Source organism: Poecilia reticulata, chromosome 9 (genome assembly GCF_904066995.2).
Source record: "Poecilia reticulata chromosome 9, P_reticulata-male-v2, whole genome shotgun sequence".
Lineage (NCBI taxonomy): Eukaryota > Metazoa > Chordata > Actinopteri > Cyprinodontiformes > Poeciliidae > Poecilia > Poecilia reticulata.
The window spans coordinates 24,345,169-24,366,208 of NC_088838.1; the positions used below are offsets into that span (position 1 = coordinate 24,345,169).

Consider the following 21,040-nt stretch of genomic DNA (forward strand, 5'->3'; position numbering starts at 1 on the left):
CCCATACCTATTCATGGCTACGGTTGTCAGAGGCAGTTATTACAGAATGCTAATATCGTTAATCAGAAACATTTTCCACCACCTTCGGGTTAAAACTTTGGCAATGGATCATGTTTTTCTTTTCAGCTAGTCTGTTAAAAGTAGGAATAAAAAAAACCTTCTCAAAGCATTCCCAGCCTCTCTCTGCTCTGGTTTGGTTGATTTACACAGAGGTGGTTCATCAATCAGCTGATGCAGCATGATAGATTAGCAGCGCCGAGTCAAGGCAGGACATCGAAGTGTTTTACGATTCAGACGGAGGCCATAATAATAAACTGTGAGTGACTTATTGAGTTGGGCTCCTTCCACAGGATCAGAGGACAGCTGTGAGCCAGAGCAGCCACATTATTCACGACTGGCGCATCACGATGTCATTATGGTGGCCATTTTTATTTCAGGGTATGGTAATAAATCCACTTAGAAACATATAAAATTAAAGTGGAGATAAACACATAAGCTGATTTGGACAATTTAGTCAGCTCTGCCTTACTGAATGGAGCCATTTGACAAAACACATTTCAAATGGGATTTTTCTGACTGATAGTAAAATTTCCAATCCTGTTCTCAGGTACCTCAATGACTTTTTTTTTTATTAAGTCTGGTTCTTCCAGGAGTTTTAGCAGTAAAATGAAAAAGCACTAAAAGCTGATTTAGTTTACTTTCTCAGTTACAGACCCTGAGATGACTTTCAGTATTAATGTGCACTGTATAAGGAAAACAGGTGACAAACCTGGACATGTAGGGTTGCATTTATTCACACTAGTTGAGGTTCTAAAGCTAGATTTCCACATTTTAGCGATTGCTCATGGTTGTGTGCATTTTTGTTATGCTTTGATTTATGGACTGTGACACAAATGCATTTAAATTATGAGCTGAACCTCCCAAATCCACTCATTAATCTGACTATAATTTCCACATTTTGTCGAAAAATATTCTAATAGTGGGGAGAAAAAATAACCTAAAATGCCCTTCAGTTGAAAGTGAAATATTTTAGTTTTTGACCAAGATGTCTTCCGAGGCAAAATGACAAAACTTTGTCTTTAAAAGGAAATTTACAGGATTAAAATAAACAATTTATACACCTTATTGTTTAATCGTCAATCTGATGGCCAATTTGTAAGAAAATCAATCCATCACAAAGCATCATTGATCAATACAAAATGCTGGTGATAATATTTATTATCAAAATATTTAAGACAAGAACCGACTTTAGATTTTTTTTTTTTTTTTTAAGTGCATGAGAGGAAACATACATTTGTCAGCTGCACTGTGTGGTTGATGCATACGTAAATTATCGCTCAAAGTCACAGCTGCAGCAGATGGCCTCCAGAGAATCAGTCGCTGTCACCGCCTGCGACTTACTAATTCACGGAGGAGGGAGAGATGACTTATGAGACAGAGGCAGGTGAGACATCCCAATGCGTGACAGCAACACCAACTCCAGCCTAATGTCTACATGCTGTTTATTTCCTCTGTGTTAGATCTCGTCTCTTGAAGGGAAAGGCCGTTTGAAGTGTCACTCTTTGATGAAGGAGCAGAGAGAAAGAAGCCTAAAGTTTCAGTGTTGCAACTCGTGCGAGATTTGAAACAAACAGTGGCAAAGAATTCAGCCAGTAGCAGAACGTCTGCACCACTGAGACTCCTGTGTTGCTGCTAAAGCTTGCAACAGGATTTTAGATGTGAGAAATTTGTACTCATGTGATTTTCTTTGCACTTTTTTTTATGTTTTTGTACTTAGAGGCTGGTGAGAAACATTTGTCAGCTTGTCTACAAAAACACCTGATAAAAATAATCTTGCACCTTGTATCTGGGCCTACCTTCTTAGGAGCAAAGGTGCTGCGCTTCAGTTTCTCCACCAGCTCCGGTCCAGCAGAGGCCCAGGCCTGAGAAAACACCTCTGCCTTATCGGAGTTCAGATGGATCTCCTCCAGCTGCTGCTGCAGAGAGGCCGGCTTTATGCTGTGATACACTGCCTGCGAGAAGGCAGAAAGAAGTCATTTAAAAAACAATTCAAGAATTTATTTAATAGAATTACATAAATTTAAATACACTGATTTAAATTAAAACAAAGCAAAATACAATAAAATAAATCAAATTAAGTTGAAGCAATGTTTGCTTCAATGTTTTCTTTAGAAGCAATTAGGCAGGACGCAGCTCCCATGTTAGGAAAAATGTATTCATAGGGCAAACAATGAAAGCATTTTTATAGTTTTATCTTTTAAATTAGTAATCCATGACTTTCTCCGAGTATTACATGACACTAAGGGATAGATTTTTATCAACCATTCATCCCCTTCAAAATGGAGAAATTCAAATGAAAGTGCAATTCAAATAAATCAAATTTCAGGTTTCAGGTCCGTCCAAAGCCAGAAAATTGCTAAAAGAGAGAAGCCGTTTGTCTAAACTTATCTAAATATCCAGTAAGAGTAAGAGTAACTAAAACTGGTGGAAGTGTGACACACAAGGTTGGATGGGAAACCATTTTTCTTTTGCCGCCACACTTAGTAAGATTTAAAAGAAGAGAAATATACAAAAAAAAAAAGAAAATCCAGTTAGAGAACCGCAGCTAAGAGCAGCAGCCTAAAGGCCAGTTTAAAACTTCTTTACAAATGTCTGCTAGTGTGGATGGAGTGTGTATAATCACAAGTATATAGAAAATCAACATAACAATACATTTGCAACACAACAGTGACCCCTGCTGGAAAAAACAAGCTTAGAACGTTATCCAAATTTAAGAAAACATTCTTTTCTGGAAATATCTTATATTGTAAGTGTGCATTTTCCAACATATTACTACTTTAAGTTTTGCATGCATGTGGCTGATCAGAATGAGTCTATGTGATGGGATCATTAATTACATAAGAAAATCTGAGCAAGTAAAAATAGACCAATAAATCTGCTTTGCAGAATGTTTTTCTGTTTAAGATCTTTTATCAAAAATAGAAGCAAAAGATATTTAACAAAACTGTTAAATGTGTTTAATAATTTCAATAAAAACTCAATTAAACTCTGATCTAGTCTCTCAGGATGTCCTCCTCCCAACCTGCTCCAGAATAAAGGCAGTCGTCTCCAGGACCAAGTTAAGAGCATGTTTGTCCAAGGCCAGAGCAGCCTGCAGCTTTTGCTCTTCTTCCTCACTGAATGTCCGTTCCCCCTGTAGAGGAAAGAAAACAATGGCAGTGACAATTTTTAAAATTCTCATTAATATTTACTAATTTGACAGGTGGAACAAGTCTGACAAACTTTCTTCTCTTTGACAACAATGTCTCAGTGTTAGCATTCAACAATTTTACAAGGAGACTTGAAAAAAATATCAGAGATCAAAGTTGAATTAAGTTAAGCTTTACCTGAAAGTTTAAAAGTAAATTGACAAAATGCAACAAAAATAAAACAAATCACAGAGGGATAAGACAGTCCTGTTCTAGCAAGGAGAAGCACATAAAAATCCTAAAAAAATATTTTTAAAAAGTACATTTTCTGCAAATGTTGCACATTAAGTGTGTAGCATTACACAGTATAATAAAACAAATAGCATATGGTCTTCCTTTAGCACTTGAAACATATTTTTCCTGTTTGGAAGAAAACATTGGGAACCATGTAAAAGGATTCAAGTCAGTGTTTAAACTCTGCCTACTGCTCTACAGTCACCAGCTTTGTGCTCTTGTGATTGGCTCACATGGCACCACGTAGTGTTTGTACCTTCACATGAAGCTTTTGTATGATGCGAGAGAGAAGCCTCGAGAACTTGCTCACGTCAATTGTGTTGATGAAGTTCACCGCTTCTTTAATGCTGTTTAAAGGAAAGATTGTTCGTTGATTGATGTTAATGATGATCAGATCACTAAGACTGCAAGTTCTTTATTGACTAATTAATAACGATACTGCAACATTTTTTCCAGGTGACGTTTGTGACACAATAGAAACATCATGCATTGATGGGGTATTCGTCCTATTTTGACCACAATAACAATATTTTTGACTGAGACTAAGCATGAACTCTAAACATAATAGAGACCATAAATGTCATCCAACACAACTTATTTGAAAGCACAGAAGCAGAAAGAGTTGTTGCTTTAAGTTAAATAATCTCTATTCAAATTTTTCAAGCTCATGTAAATAGTCATACAAAAGAAAATTAGAAAAGAAATGCTGTGAATAAAATACAAATTAATGAGGGTGTTATATCCTCCATTGGCTGCCCTGATTTTTACATATTATGTGTGCCTAAAAAACACAGATAACTGGGGCTCTATAAATAAATACACTTCCAGCAATAGGTTGTTGCATTTTACTGTGATCTGCCTGAAAACAAAAGTTGCTTTCATGTAATTTATTGATTCGTGAGAAAACTTTGGCTAATTCTGATAAACTTAAACTCTACATCCATTACTCTACACCAATACTTTAAGAATTAACCAAAAAGCCCACCTTACATTTGTGTTTTGGTAAAGCAACAACTCATCTGTCAAATTATTCAAACACATATGTGAGAATATAAAATTTAAAACTGAACTTTGTGGGGTTTATAAATTTGAAAGGTTTTCTTAACAAACCAAAAAAAAAGCAGTTCGGGTTGGTTTCAGAACAGATGCATCAAGTCGATACACAATACTCATGGTAACACAAATAAGTAGCGCAAATGTTTATTTGACAATATATGTTCATGGATTTAAAATAAAGTTAAAACTACCGTATAAACAAAGGCCGGTCAGGAAGCTATATGCTAATTTTGAGCCGCTAAAATTATTAATCTGCATCTAAAAGAACAGAACCGAGCCTACCTTTGCGTTTCCTTTATGGTGGAAGTCATGTTTGCGTTAATTTCTCCAAATAAAGAGTAAAACTATCACAGCTGTAGCAACATCCTCACGCTGATGTTATTGTTCCTGCTTCCGGTTGTCACAAGACAGATCACGTGAGAGTAGTAGTTCTACGGAATGCGCGAGGGACAAATTATGTGAGCAGCGTTTCCATCATTGCTTTAAACGCAAACGAATTTACTTCTGGGCCGGTATATTTTAATTCGTGCAATTACTAAAACAGTTTTTAGTTATTGTTTGAGATTGTTTAGCCGGTACGTCGTCAGAATAATCCATAATATGGATTATGATAGAATTCTATTTGCAGATAAAACATGAAGCTTGCATACACAGAATAACACATTCACATTTGCAGTTAATTTAGGCCAAATTTCTCATTTTAGGTCCGTTAGCTTTACTAAACTTATTTCAAATGCTAAATGCCACAATAGTTAAACAGAAAAAATAACTCAGATATTTATTTATCAATGTCTTTAAAATCAGAAGTTATTTCCTCAGGATTTGGTATCGTTACCTTTCAGCTATATAACTTGGGTTAAACATTTCGGGTTTTCTTTCAAATGTTTCTCGTAATAGTTCGCTGGAATTTTGGTTCATTTCTCCAGACAGAATTGATGTGGACTGGATAAATGTAGACTTTCTCTCATTTTTTAAACAAATAGTAACCATTCTTTATGTAAACGTCTAACAAGTTAGTTGAAAACTTGACATACAGTAGATAATCAACTGAAGTATATCTGCAGTCCTGACTCAGCTCTTTCTTGCATTTCTTACCATAAAATACAATAATTTTACTGTTGCTATTTTTACATTCCCAGTTTCTAAAGGAACACACACCATATTCTGTAACAGTCAGGTAAGGAGACTGGACATAAAGTAGATGAAAAAGCAACCACAAAGGAAAAAACGTGGTGCATATACAGCACGAGTCAAATGGGCATATGAGTTAAGTATTGACTTCTTTCTTATATTTTACAAAATAAAAATGTTTTATTTTATGTTTATTATTCCTATTTTAAAAGTTATAAAAAAAACTTTCTGCTGAAATTTGTCATTTATATAATATGCAACAATGCTTTCACTCATTCATCTATTGACCAATAGAAAATTGAAGAATATTTTTCTTCTTGGAGGTAATACAATAATGAATAAGGGTTAGCTTAAACTTTATACATAAACCTGCTCAACTTGTAAATCAAAATTTTCTTCTCTCTTCCTTATTTGCTTATTTGCTTCAAACAGTTTCTCTGACCTTCAGCCACTTTCATCTGTGTCAAGTAGTGCCATCTCCCATTTGCATATTGTCTTTTCATAGAAATAGAAGGCAATGCAACAATAGTGTACACTTTTTGTGTGAAATAGATACTAATACCAAAAAAATAATCAAAACAGAAGTTGGGTTTTGCCAGTTTATTGTTGAAAAAGAAGCAAAGTAAAATCATACACAGCAGAAAATTAACATAATCATTCCATAAAACATGACAAATCTTTTTAAATGGTCCACAAACCAATCAGAAAAAAACTTAACAAAATTAGCATTTATGCATGTCTAAATTCCTTATCCTCCCTAATTTACTATTGTTCTTTAATTTATATCCAAACACTGCGGCTGATTTGGAAATATTTCATACTCATTTGAATGTATCTGCCCGCCCCAAAAAAATCCATCATCCTTCCTCTTTAAAGTAAACACTTGTGTTGGTTTCTCATTTCCTTTCAGTAACAAAACGCCACAGATCTATAATGGAGGTGCTGAATGCTACGAGCCAACCTGCAGCGAAACAGAAGGAATGTAAATCTGATAAATACTTCTCTTTTGTCCTTCAAACAGAAAAGAACCCCAAAACATTTTAATATGTTGCTCAACAATGAACCCAAGGAGATAACATCACAACATGGAGTGTGAAATCACACAGTACCTTCCAGACTGATAAAAGTTAGTATTCTGAAGTTTTGGTAAACAGATCGCATCGCGGTAAACATCGGCTGACACCTCAAGGTTCATGGATCTTGCTGCCGCTATTTGAAGGAAGGTAAATTTGGCACTTTTATGCTTATGTCGCCGATGTTGATGTTTTTGGGCATTTCCGGGAGGTTCATGTTCTTCACCGCTGACACTGCGCGAGCCGGTGCTCCTGCGATGCCAGCCTGCGCAAACCCAAACACATGTACACACACAAACACACACACAAGGTTTGATAAGAAACAAACCAGTGGAGCAAAAAACATTAATAGAGATAACAGCTGAACACAAGAAGACACAGGACAGAAAACACAGCTGAACGAACAACAATCATCTGCTGACAAAATGCAAAAGCACTGAGACGGACAACATATGCAAAACATACATTCAGATGCCTTTAGAGCTTTATATGCACATGCATTTTCTACTTCTAGAATGATGGACATCACAACCAGAGCCAATTAGGAGTCAACTGTGAGGACATACTGAACTAAACTACTCATTCACTGACTCTGATGTACTGAGCAGCACTGAACATCCATCAAATGGACAAAAAGGCGGCATTTGCTTGGAAAGTGAGCCCACTGGACGACTGTGGGCCGGTGGGGGTAAAAATGCAGGGAGAGAATTATGTGAAGCAGAAAAATGGATCTGGGTTTGAAGATAAATGATGCTCGGATAACCACGCAACTACAGAATGTGGGCGTCAAAGTTTTAGCCATTAATAATGCAGGGGACACTGTACCTCTAGATATGACTGCAGCTAGCATTGCTCTGCGTGAATACATTTCTGTGAGTAGAGATATTAATGTTGTGCCACGTACAAATATATAGTAACATCTCAGTAAATTAGAATATCGCCGGAGGATTTATTTACTTTAGTAATTCAATCAAAGAGTGATATTCTATTTTACTGAGTTGTACGTACAGCTACAAATTTTCTGTCTAGAAACAATATTTGAACAAAGAGCCGTGTAAACATTTATTACATCTATTATGGGAAGGTTGTTGGTCTAATAGAGATAAACTACTCTCAGGGTAAAGGAGGCGCTACACTCTAACACAGTGAATCTCAACAGGAAGCTCGACAAGGCAAATTTAGCCTCCAACAAGGTTTTCTGGAAAATCTGAACATTTAAAGAGGAAGAAGTCTCCCTTTTTCTTCGATGGCATAAAAAGACGCTTGAGAACCACTGCAGTTAGAGAACTCCAAAATAAATCTTTACTCGACAGACCCACAAATAACCAAACTGATCAGCAGTCCTGTACATTGTCTATCCGAGAAAGACACTCAAAACAAGCTTAAAAAATATCACAGGGTGAAGGAAAAGTGTGTCTGGTATGTAGATAAATTAATGTCCTCCTTCCACGAGGTTGTTTCAATAGGCTTTTTGTCTAATGGGGATTCCTTCTGTGCCAGGAATCAAGGACACTGGTGTTAGACGGGAAGACGGCCAGGTCGCTAAACGAGAGGAATGCTGATTCAGGGCAGAGGATTCAGAAATCACTATCATTGTCTTGCAGGAATTTGTTTGGAAAACCACCTCTCTTGAAAAAGATAACAGTAATCTGATTCTGTGCACAAAGTTTGAGGCTTTAGAAGAATTTAGCAGCATGCAATATTGTCTGTAAAACTGCTGCAACAATACTTCCTATCATCTACTGTTGAAAAATGTGTGCTAAACTAAGTATTTACCCTACTTAGTTTCTTTTGATCTGAGTTGGTTGTACTTAATAACTGTATTGTGTCATTATTGTATGCAGTAAATTTGGCATTACAGTAAAGTATTAACAATATTTTGATATTCATTACCTCAGTTTGAATGTGCAGAATTAATTTTGCATTTGGCTTGCTGCTGTTACACCCGGATTTTCCCAATGTTGGACAATAAAAGGACATTTCTTTTCTACTGTATTTGGTCAAGATAACAAATTTTGCTGTATGATAAATTGTTCCAGACCTTATCGCAATAAACGATACTATTGTTTGTTTGTTTTTTTGTTTTTTTAAGGTTTTATTGGCTCTAGTGGCCTTTACTTGATAGTGAATTGACAGGAAGGTGGGTAATGAGAGAAGGGGGAAGGCATGCGGAAAGGGCCGGGAATCGAACCTGTGACAGCCGCGTCAATGACTAAGACCTCCATATGTGGGTTGTGCTTACTTAACCTCTGCGCCACCACAGCACCCCAGTATTGTTGTTTTGAGACCAGTTTTTAAGTAATGTAATGGTAATGACAAAATAATAATGCAAGCACACATTCTCAAAGATCAGTAAACTTTAAATTCTAATGAACATTTAACCCTGGAACTGGAAGACATTTTATATATCCAAAATAAATAAACATAAAATGAATTTTGAAGTCTTTGTAAACAAGATTTCCCTTCAAAAAGGGCTAGTTGAGATCAAACCACCAAACTGAAGATTTCTATCATCCAGTTTTTGGTAGAAAGAGAGAAAAAAAAAGATAATCGACAAATCAGGTAAATGGAAATCATCAAGTTTGTTTTAATTTATCATGTGATTGATTTTTTTTTTTTTTGATTATTGTGACAGGCCTGCTTGTAACCTCAACCTTCGTCTGAAAGCTATAGATGTCTTCGTTTTGATCCCACTGAAGCTGCCACTGATTCCAGCAGCAGAGAAACACCTGAACATGCAGGACATTAAGTCCTAAGGACCAGGATAGAGCAACACTAGTTTAAATGACGCCTTTCTTGGAGTGTAGAGGTACAAGACTGAAGCATTTTGACTCTACCCTGCTGTCAAAGTGCTTTGTTCTTAGTTGTAGAGATAAAATTGAGGCATTTCTGGGTCTGTCGTGAAAGATTCCTACTGTATGTTAGTGACGTCAGTTTACAGTTAGATGAAGGGCCATGTGGAGAGGGTCAAAGGGGACGTAAAAAATTCAGTTAAGGTTACAGTGTTTGGTTGTAAATTTAGCAGTACCTGTGTCTACCTGTCCTGCCTGGTAGACTGAAAGATAAAGGTCTGTAAAGAGAGAGAAGAATGGAAAGAACTGGACAGGGTCAGGAAAAAGAGGAATGAGGAATGTTAAAGCAGATTAAAGTAATTACAGTTTTTCTCCACAGATAGTGATAGGACCTATAGTACACCACATCTGGAATCAGAAGAAATATCAACCTTGGTCCAGTTATTTTTACTTGGATCTTAATGAAAACAAAATAGAGCATTTGGTATTTAGCTTTCACCAAATTGGAGGAAGGACAGCTTCATCCTTGTTTGCCAGACGCTGACCTTTAAACGAACAGAGTCAGATTGAATTAGCATCAGTGCATGAAAACCTCTGTGGTCTACGATAGGTCCAGAAAGGAAAAGACAGAGCAGCTCTCGATGTCAGACCAGTAAAAGACTGCTTACAAACTGCCAATCGAACAAAAAAATATCTGTCAGGTTAAAAGCAAACAATGAAACTCATATTAATGTAAAAAAAATATATATATATAGACTAAATTAAGACTTTTGATTAATACTCAAAAAGCAGCCATCCAGCATTCTTTATCTTTGTCAACTAAAATGAGAAATTTTTCTTAGTTGTATTTAGTGCAATTAACCTTTTAGACATTTAATAAATCCTGCAAACCAAATGGAAAAAATAATGATCTAACTGAATTGCCTCTGGCTGTTTCGTTTCATTTTTCCATCAAGCAAAGGATTATTTACTGGCCGAAGCTGAAAAAAAAACAATGCACTTTAACAGGGACACTCGATTGGAGAGGAAATTTTTACACAAAGAGCGTCTAAAAACTGACATTTTCCTGAAGTAACACACCAGATATTGTAAACCAAACTTGAATGACATGAGATTTACCTGTGACAGATTCTGCAGATTCACTGGATAGTGGTACTCTTAGTGCAAAAGCAGCAGGCGCATGAATATCTTTAATAATGTGTGTTTTAAGGTATAGACCATGTCTCACCCCGATCAACATTGAGAAGCAGTGAAGCGGAAGGAGAAGGCTGAAGAGAGCACAAACACTCTGGTAAAGGTCGGGAGCATCCACAGAAAGTCGCTGGAGAGGAAGCATGCAGGGTGCAGCATACACACATGCCTGCATACTGTACACAACGCCTCAGAGAAGTGTGGAGGCAGAGGCAAGTCGGCCAGCAGGCAGGCAGGGAGGCGCTCACCTCAGATTTCTCCATCTTGTTCTGGGCGTCCACCTGCGTGATGATTTCGTTCATGTTGGTCTCCAGGACCATCCCACCCATCACCATCTCTGCCAGAATGTGGTGGACCTGAAGCAGGAGAGATCCAGAGCAACTTCAATATTAAAATATTAAAACTCAAAGACAAACTGCTTACCTCTGTCCAATTGCGTCTGTTTCTTGACTACACAAGAAACAGATGTACAATCTAAAAATCCAAAAAAAATAAAAATAAAATAAAATAAAAGATGTACAGACACATTCACAGAGTTACAGTAAACACATCAGTTCCCAAAGCTCAAACAAAGTAAGATCTGCTCCTGGAAATGGACTGGTGAGCCAACGGCATTTCTCTGATCGATGCCTGGCTCGATTACTGGTACAAAAACCAGTAAAAAGTTCCCAATTTGGTTTCCATATGACAGCAAACTGAAGTCTTTTGTAAAAATACTAGAGAAAGCCCCCATCTGTGGCTGCACACTGCTGGTCAGCTGGTTGAAAGAGGGCTAATGCACTTCACTCTCCTGCAAACAAATCTGGCATCTTGAAAGTAGATCCTGAAAGATCAGCAACAAAATATTTCTCCTGTCCTGAAAGCACCTGGTAATTTGACACAAGAGAAGCAAACAGAACTTGCTGTAACGCCTGTCTGATGGTTGTTGCAAATTTCTTGAATCCAACATGTTTTGTGACTCATCTGTAATGTAACCCATTGTTGCTTTGCTACAATAAAGAATACAAACATAGTTTGAGCAGATGGCGATGTACATGCAGAGGTTAAATATATCTGAAATGCATCGGCTGTGTCCTTATTATGCAGTTTGGCTGCGGCACACTGAAGACGGCAGCAGCTGGGAGTCAAACAGAGGGTAAGTCCTGATGCAAGCAGCACTGTGTTTGTAGCAGCATGTAATGGTGGACAACAAAGGGTGTGTGTTTCTTTTGTTATTGTGCCAGTACATCACAGAGCTCAGGTGTGTAGACTACCGATAACACTGAATTTGCACAATCTGATATATATTTTTACTTCAATCAATGTGATTTCTTCTTAAGTGAATCTGTTAAAAGGAACAGTTTGTAACAGTCGTAATTGTGTAGTATCTCTTTAAGACATTCTAGTATCTCAGATGACGTCATGTATGCGTCGCTGTTTCTTTTTAGAGAACGTCTGAGAAACCTGCTACAGTTGGATACTGTACCAGTCGTTACAAATTGTTACAATACCTGGACTGAGACGGACATATAACTCTCTTACGTTGGTGACGTTACGGGTTGCTTTGAACTCTGCTTATTTCATGTGTGAATGTGTAGCAGCCGTTCAACCGGGCTAGTAAGGTTGGTGAAGAGCGTTTTATTAAAGGACAACACTGTGGAATTCTCAGTACCAGTGTAGTTGTGAGTTTCTAACCGTCCAGTCAAGTCTACCGCCTCTTCTCCTCCCTTAAACACAACCTGAAGCGTTACAAGTTCTTATTGTTAAAGAAGGGCATGCTTCACCAGGTTCCTCTCTGATTCAGTCAGATCTTGTTAGCTTTACAGTCATTCTACGTCTTTTCAGAGCCCCTTTGTGAAAAAATATATTTTTTAAAATCTTTTTCTACCACGTTTGTGGCAAACAGCCCTATTTAGACTGTGAGAGGAGGATAACTCTGACTTGACAATAAAGGCTTAGACTCGGGTGTGTTTTGTTCAACCTGTAGTTCAAGCAAAAAGAACTACAGGTTCTTTTTGCTTGTACACTGCATATACTAGTCAGTGTTTAAAATCCTTCAAGTTTGTAAAATGTTCAAGAGAAACCCAGAATCAAGTCAGTCAAATCAGGTAACATTCAATGTTTCAAAAAGGTACAATACTAAAATATCACTTAATGTGAAGATGAATAGTCTACTGCATCCAAAGTATGTGCTTTTAATAATTAAACATCTGCTGCACTAAGGTTTTATGTTGAACTGTTGTTTCTTTAAGATATCTAGTTTACCTTAAGCGACCAAGTGTAACTAGGATATGTGATGTCAAAAGTATCCTTTCTAGGGGTGCAACAGTAGACAAAAGTCACAGTTCGGTACGTTTTCGGTTCGCTTCATTTCAAGAGAAACAAATAAAAAGTGGCCTTCATTCAGCTGACCCCTACATGACCTCTTACAGCCTATTTAGTGACATAAGCAAGTTCTTATGACAAAAGTCTATTTGGGATTTGTCAAAAAAATTTACAAAACCATCATACACCCTTTTCTTTTACACATAAAAGGTGTATATTTTTGCAAGGCATTGTGTTTTCTGGATCTAATAAAGCACACAAAGCCTTTAATTATCTTTAAATTATTAATAACATGAAATACCATATATTATATAAAATTAGCTAATCTAACTGTAATCAACCAATGAACTCATTACATCACATCTAATCAGCAGTATGTTCTGGTTTTAGGTTGTTTTTAGGAAGTTGGTTGTAATAAAATCATCAGATGTTGTGTAACATGTTCCAACATGTTCATCAGACAAGCATGGCACGATAAATCGGGCCATAATCACTAACATTATTACAACAGTATCATAAATAATCATGATAAGTTTTGAACAAACAGAATCATAAACATTACATAATGGAATGACAAACTCTTACCTTGTCTACATGAAAAATTAAGTCAAGCTCACAGACATTCTCAAAGCATTTGTCCAGCGTTTCCACGAAAACCTGAAATTATCGTAAAAACAAGCTAAGAAACACTCTAACAGCAAACCAACAAACAGTAACCAATAGTGTCAAATCTGCAGGGTTTTACCTGGATCAAGTCTAAAATTCCTAATTCACTCTCTGATGAGTCGACACAAAACACGAAGTACAACGTGGCGTAGTGTCTGTAGATCAGCTTGTAGTCCGATCCTCCAATCAACCTGAAATGCAAAGAACAAAAAGTAAATAAAGAAAAACTTGAGTTGCACTAATCATGTTTTTCTGGCCAACAACAATCCAAGTCTGGATTGGTAAAAACTGGAATCAGCAGCTACATTTTTTAAGCATTAAAACACACAACTAATTAGATCCAGGTAGTACTGATTGACTGATGCATTTTGATCAATACTTTGTTAAAACTTTATGAAAACACATTTCCAGAAATTAATCTCGACTCCTTTTGGTCTTCTTGACATCAACGCCAATAGGTTAAACATTTCTAGGACATGCACTTTGGCCTGAGCTTGACCCAATAAAACCTGCAGAAACAAACATGTTATGACAGACAAAACAGAAGGTGAAACGCAACAGGATGTTTTCTGCTATAAAGGTACAGATAGGGAACCATATACTCTAAAAACAGAAGATACGAGAAGCAGCGAGTCTGATGAAGGGTTTGATAAATAAATTTTAAAAAATCTGTTGCTGCATTTCTGCTGCCACAGGAAATGTTGCAACCCTTACAAAACCTGTGCAATAACTCAACTGGCTGCTAATACAGAGACTTTTGGAGTACTTTTACAAATCTATTATTATGACCAGTTAAACATTTTGCAGTGAAGTCCTTCACTTTATTGTTTCACACTTATCAATCAAATGAGCAGCAGGACATCAAGAGAGGAAATGCGTACAAACACTCTGCAGCCACTCGTTACTGAATAATGAATTACACTTGCAAGAGACCTGATGTGCAGATGGATGTCGTAGCATTGAGACACTCGTTGCAAACGGTTTCAGTCACATGTAGGTCATTACTTACAATCCACCTTCTAGGAAATTGCAGACGTTTTCGTCTCTTTTCGAGACCAAGTGGAAAGTTTCCCTGATGATCTGTTGCTCTGTGTCTTCATTCTGCACAGAGAATAAGGAGAGACGTTCAACAAAGAATAATAATTTCTGGTCTTTAATTTTTAATTTCTTTTTTTTTTAATGGAACACAGATGAAAACATACACTGTAGGTTAATTGATTAAGTCATGTTCCTAACCTTTGCTTGATTTTTAACTGAGCTGAGAAAAAGCCAATAAATCATATAATAGTGCTCAATGCATTTATGGGCTGAAAATGGTGGGAGTTTTTACTGCTGGGGAAATTAATGAATGGAGATTTTTGTTTCCTACCTGTTGATCTGATATTTTTTTTTTTTTTTTTTAAATCATCCGATTCTGAACTCTTTCCGACTGATAGGTGCATTTCTAATAAAGAGGAGATAAATAACATGTTGAAAGGCAGAGCTGTTGGACAAATAAGTCCTCAAACATTTCTTTTAAATACTCCTAAATCAGCAAAAAGTGATTTACACATGCCAATAGTACACAGAGGTCACAAGGAAGAGAGTTTGAACCATGTCAGAGTTATGTCACATGTTCTCCAGGGGAGAAAATGTTGTAAGTAAAACAACATATTTTTAAGGCGTTTGAAGTTACACAGATTTGTGACTAAACATTGTTTTACTGAAAGTCCTACAGCAAAAGGGGGGAAAAGAAAAACTCTAAATCTCCTACAGTGAGGCAGTGTTACCAAAGGGAGCAAATAACTTTCTGGGGGGCCCAAACGGATCAGTGAGTTCAAGGAGAAAGGAGACGGCGAATACCCGGCGTGCTGGGGGCAAAAAACTGGTCATGTGACCCGCAGCATGGGACCAGCAGCCTTAACCGTACTTACAGTTTAATTATCCAAACAAGAGCAGCAGTGAGAGACTGAAAATGACAAGCTTCTGAATTTTTCATCATGATGTTCAGTGATTTATAAAACTCTGATTCAAAGTGAAACATTCTGCTCCCTCCGCCTTTATGGTCAACATAACAAAGGGCGTCTAAAATAAATCTTGCATGGGAAATTTTAAAGAAATACAAGTTTTTTATTTGAGTATGTTTATTCAGGTGCCCCAAATAAACATGTAAAGTAACAACAGCTTAAAATAAAAATCACATTTTCTGCAGTTATTAGCAGCCTTAACACAAAAACACAGTTCATGCCTTTTGTAATTTATAGACTTATAATTGTATAAGTTGATCCTAAATGAAAGTTAAATAACTTTCATTTAGGACTTCCCATTTCCCTGGGATATAAACATGATGTGACACACACAGACCCATTCCTAGGAGAGCAATAAGCGAAAAAGAAAAAGAAAATCGTCAAAGGTCACGGTGGGAGAACTGCATCCAAGACGACCTGGAGGAGAACAAATCTAAATAACTCATGCTTATATTTACCGTGGGAGCCAAATACAGTGGAAAGAACTGTGTGGATTTTGCTCAAAAAAAAAAAAAATGCAGCAAGGAATAAGACGTTAATGCAGGAGGAAATGTAATTAGAGCTCTTTAGAAATGTTGTGGACTCTAATGGACCTTTAATTGCTAGAGTGCATTCTAATAAAGTGCTTTATACTCTTATGTTGTTTAGAAATAATAACTAGACTGTGTAGCCAAACAGTAAGCATAGACATATTTTAAATAAAGTCGCTTTACTTTCATGTTCAAACAGACATTTGCTCGTCATTTGAAAAGACTATCACACACAGGCGACATCCAGTGTGAAGCAAAATCATCTATATTTATACTAAACCCCCAGTATGAATGTGGCCTGTTTATTTGCATTCTCTGTATCCTCTGACATTCAACAAACACGCATCATTCATGACTTTTCCATCAACTCATTTCAGCCACAGCAGCAACCTCAGCCCCTCCCCTTTACAGATAATAAAGATAGTTCTCTCAGCTCACAGCGGCCCACACAGTGTGTGAAATAAAAGCTCCTGCAGACGGTAAGCCAACACCTTGGCTTGCAGAATAACAGATGGTGTCTACACAGCCTTCTTGTAATCCAATCAGTCGCAACTGATCCTCCTCAAATGTGTACCAATTGATGTCTGCCTCAATAAACAGGTTAAATATGAGGTGGAGAATTAATAGGACGCCTTATTTTATTTTTAAACAAAGGCTGTCAATGATTTGGTCAATAGCAGAAAAGAGTCAATTAGTCTTTTGCAAAGCTGCTGATATATATATATATATATTTTTTTTTTTTTTTGCAGATGTGTGTCTGTAGTTTTCCTCCTCCCTGCTGACAAACATCAGGGACTGGACATGGACATGTCTCCAAAATTCAAGATCTTTGATTTCTAATTGGCTTTTATCAGCAAGTCATAAGAGATATTTTTATTATTTGCAATGTTATTCTTGTGACGATTTTGGAATTATGGACAATTAATCTGAGCCAGGTCTGGATGTTTTCTTTGCAGTAAACAGGCTTATATATGTAAAATAAAACAAATTTTTCATGACTGACATTGAAAAGACCAACAACATTTGTGATATTTGAAAATGTTTGTATACGATATTTGTATACATAATAAAGTAATAAAAAGATTGGGCTTATTCATGGTGAGTAGAGCACTTTGTAGCACAACATCCCTACAACATGATGCTGCCACCACCGTACTTCAGAGTTAGGATGGTTTCCCTAAAGCTTGCTGGTCATTACTGCTAAACATTTAAATTTTATTTCCATCAAACCACAGGACATGCCTCCAAAGTACAAACCACCATAGCCTGCCTTTTAATTACTTTTTTTTTTGCAGTTTCATTTATGTGCCAATCTTTAAATATGGCTCAAAACTTAAATAAGATTATAACCCATTCTGAATCTTAAGCATGTCTGAAAGTATTTTGGAGCAAAAGACAAAAATAAATGACCAAAAACAGTTTAACATGTTTAACATCAAACAGACCAATATGAACATACAGCTGTGGAAAAAATAAAGAGACCACTTAAAATGCTAAGTTTCTCTGATTTTACTTTTTATAGGTTTGCGTAAAATCAACATTGTTCTTTTATTTTATTTTATGAACTACTAACAGCATGTCTCCAAAGCCCCAAGCAGAAATTTAGTATTTATTTGCATAATACAAGAAATGGTCAAAATAACAACAACAAAAAAACATTTCAGACCTTCCAGAAAACAAGTTCATTTAGAAACAATACTAATGTTTCAACTCAGAAATCAATATTTGGTGGAATAACCAGGAAGTATTCAATGGGGCTCAGTGCAGTGGGCTCTTAATTTTTTTTCCAGAGGTGTATATATTAAAAACACATTAGAAACACATAATAATAATAATAATAATAATAATAATAATAATAATAATAATAATAATAAACTTAAAAGTGTATGATCAAAGTTGCTGATTTTTGTTGAATGGGCTACTAGGGCCACACAGGCCACCTTGCCATCAAGAACCGCCACTGATGTGATGTACAAATCCAATTAAGAGGAGATGTCAGCACTGCCTGCTCTGCAAAGACCATTACATAACCTGACCATTTTATATTTTAGTTTTACCAACAGAGCAGGTACGTACCAAACCCTCAGAGGAAATAAAGGCCGGAGTTCAACACGAGTTACTCACAAGGGCGTCATTAAAGTCATGTGACACAAACACTGAACTCACATCAGCCACACAGCTGGATGTTCACATGAAACCAGCATAAAACTGGGAGCAACCTTCTCTCCTCAGGCTGAATGAGAGAGCCTCGTTTTGGATTGCACATCTTTAATTATTCAGTATTTTCTTTAAAGGGCATCGTGGAGTAGACGTCTATATAACTGAAAAAAAAACAATAAACACACATGCTTCCTATCAGACAGGAAGCTTTCAGCAGTGGCAGAAATGTGTCCAGACCACTGATTTCATTAGAAAGTGTCATGTTTTTAATTATTAATTGGCTTTTTTTTTTTTCATAATTAGCTCGCGGCGGAAAGTGGAAGTAAACACCAAAAGTGGCTGAAAGAGCCTGTTTTTACTCACATAATGTTCGTAGAATTTAGAAAGCCTCGGTTTGCCGTGGTTGTTGAATATTAGAATGGCTTTAATCATGATTGTAGCTGAAGGGGGGAGGCGGAGAGCGCGGCGGCTTCAGCCTCTACTTGACTGGGTTCTGTCGGATCCGGAACAAGCCGGACCTGACTGGGTTTCAGGGCTTAAAATCCCGTCTGGATCTGTTGGTTTTCAGCTTCACCGTGCTGCTACTTCTCCATCGTCCCTGCACGGAAATATTCCACGTCAAGAGAAGCAGTCATACGCCTCTTCTTGCTACGGAAGCCGAGATGGATTAAAACTCTTGTTTTCTTTTTTTTAGTTCAATTCCTTTTCGGGTGCGTGACGCCAGAATTATCCACACGGGGGCGCAGCGGAACACAAACTGTAAACACTCATTAGTTGAGCTGGTTTTCAATAAGAAAATATAAACCTGAATCATAAACTCTGATACGTGTGTTTGTTTGTTTTTTTATATATATTTAAAAAGTGTTTATTTCATTATTTTTATTATTATTATTTCAGGGTCAAATCAAAAGTGATCAAAAGTGACCTTTTAGAAAACATTTTTAAATGTATAGATTAAATATTGAGAGCCTATTATACAGTTAGGACATTAAAATCAATCAATCCATGCATCCATTTCAGGTTGATTCATTTCAAGTAAAACGCTCAAGTTAACACAGTTAGGGGAAAATTGTATTTTATTTTAACTTTAGTTGGGTGAATTCCCAAAGAGTTGTTACCTGAAATGTTGCCTTTTAGTATATGATCAATTTAAGGTTGCACATTTTTGTTTAGTTTCTTAATGCCATAACTTTTTAATACAGTTTAATACTGCATATAGAATTTTCTAAGCCTAATACTTTTTGTCTCCTTGTATTGCTCATTTTTATTACTTTTTAAGCTCAAACAAATGTGCAAAATATGTCATGTGGCAGTCAGGTATAAGGACTAGATGGATCATCTCGAGTTGAGCAGATGGATCCATGAAGCATCATCTAGTTAAGGACAAATTGCTCCCCTGCTGTGGTCAACATAAACATACAATGGAGAAGGGTGCCGATTGGAGAGCTGTTTAGGACCCTCCAAATGATGAGGATCAGCAATCAGTGCACTGGCAGAGAAGAAATCAGAAAATAAAGCAAAGGGAGAAAGAGTATGGAGTTCTTAAAATCTAATATATTAAAAAGATTTCCCTTCTGAATGTGCTTGGAAAAAATAGCAACATGTGAGAGTAATTTGTTTAGCTCTTTATGAAGTGAGGTGAGTAGTTTCTTTAAAAATCTCCAGATTTTCTGAAAACCATGTAACTTAGATTAATACTGCACACGTAACAAAACAATGTTGAGCAAACTCCAAATAAATAGCAATAAAACTGGGTGAGGGCAAAAGCTTAACAACTTCAGTTGGAGGTCAGGGGTAAATGGAAAAACTTATTTTGAGTTGATGCACACATGGTGTGTCTCCACAAAGGCAATATAAGACAAAAAGACCTGCAGTATATGGATACAATCCAGAATTTACACAGGTGACTTTACACATGGCTGTAAGAGTTAAAATAGAAATTCTTTCAGGAGGTCAGTTGGGATATTTTTGAAAATATGGGAGTTCATATAATCAGCACAAGCCTGTTTGCTACAAATGGAAACTGGTATTATCTATTGTCTTAACTGAAGATCCTATTGTTACTGAATGTTGTTTTTTTTGTTTTGGAGATTCCATTCAAACATTTATTATTTATTTTTGTAACATGAATGTAAACCCAGTCTGCAAACGGACTTTAAGGGAATCTAAACTGGCTAACTTTGTTAGCATATGTGAGTTGATAGTTGCAGAACTTTTAAAAGAGGAGATCCTACGCAAATGCCTCAAATGTTTAAACTGTTCTACGTTAAAAAAAAGAGGAAAAAAAAGAGGGGATACTTCCTGTAAATTGAGCACAATCTCAAAGAATGAACAAAAACGTGTTTTTGTGAAGAGTTAAAAACCTTTTACTGAAGTGGAGCCTGAACCTTTGAAAGCTTACCAAAGATTTATCTGTAGTAGACCCAAAACCAGTTGAACAGTTTCATTTGAGCCACCTACAAATCACTGACATGACTTTATAGGCGCAGGTAGTTCTCGCTGCAGGCTCTAAGGCCCCACATGCGCTACAACCAGTGGGGGGAGCTGCACAACATCTGGGACTGATGATGTGGCAGCTGTTCCTGAAACTTGGCTCAAGCCCCCATTCAAAGAAAGTTCTCCACATTTCATGCTGCCTGTAAACATGGA

At 36.7% G+C, this 21,040-nt stretch overlaps 2 protein-coding genes across 3 annotated transcripts in view; both read right to left on the reverse strand.

Annotated features, from left to right (window-relative positions):
• commd10 (COMM domain containing 10) overlaps positions 1-4,974 on the reverse strand; it is a 65,410-nt gene extending 60,436 nt beyond the window's left edge. The window contains exons 1-4 of the mRNA XM_008418241.3: positions 4,821-4,974; positions 3,739-3,829; positions 3,083-3,193; positions 1,857-2,012 (exon numbers count right to left, since the gene is read on the reverse strand). Of these exons, the coding sequence (XP_008416463.1) occupies positions 1,857-2,012; positions 3,083-3,193; positions 3,739-3,829; positions 4,821-4,849 (387 nt within the window). The 5' untranslated portion in view covers positions 4,850-4,974. The remainder of the gene's footprint in view (positions 1-1,856; positions 2,013-3,082; positions 3,194-3,738; positions 3,830-4,820) is intronic.
• Positions 4,975-6,254: 1,280 nt separating this feature from the next.
• On the reverse strand, positions 6,255-19,062 carry ap3s1 (adaptor related protein complex 3 subunit sigma 1). 2 transcript variants are annotated; one of them, XM_008418240.3, is made up of 7 exons: positions 18,755-19,062; positions 14,705-14,796; positions 13,775-13,886; positions 13,615-13,686; positions 10,974-11,081; positions 9,771-9,812; positions 6,902-7,007 (listed from the first exon to the last, which is right to left on the reverse strand). In XM_008418240.3, the coding sequence occupies exons 1-6, from the start codon at positions 18,821-18,823 to the stop codon at positions 9,777-9,779; spliced, it is 489 nt and encodes a 162-aa protein (XP_008416462.1). In that variant the 5' UTR covers positions 18,824-19,062; the 3' UTR covers positions 6,902-7,007; positions 9,771-9,776. The 2 variants fall into 2 exon arrangements, with proteins under 2 accessions (XP_008416461.1, XP_008416462.1); XM_008418239.3 differs by lacking the exon at positions 9,771-9,812 and having other exon boundaries at positions 6,255-7,007; positions 18,755-19,058.
• Positions 19,063-21,040: the final 1,978 nt, after the last annotated feature.

Coding starts and splice junctions, on each gene's coding strand:
- ap3s1 (XM_008418239.3), bottom strand. CDS start 18,823: ATGATTAAAGCCATTCTAATATTCAACAACCACGGCAAACCGAGGCTT. Junction 14,797..18,754: donor CTAAATTCTACGAACATTAT/GTGAGTAAAAAC, acceptor TTCTCTGTGCAG/AATGAAGACACAGAGCAACA. Junction 13,887..14,704: donor AATTTCCTAGAAGGTGGATT/GTAAGTAATGAC, acceptor TTTGCATTTCAG/GTTGATTGGAGGATCGGACT.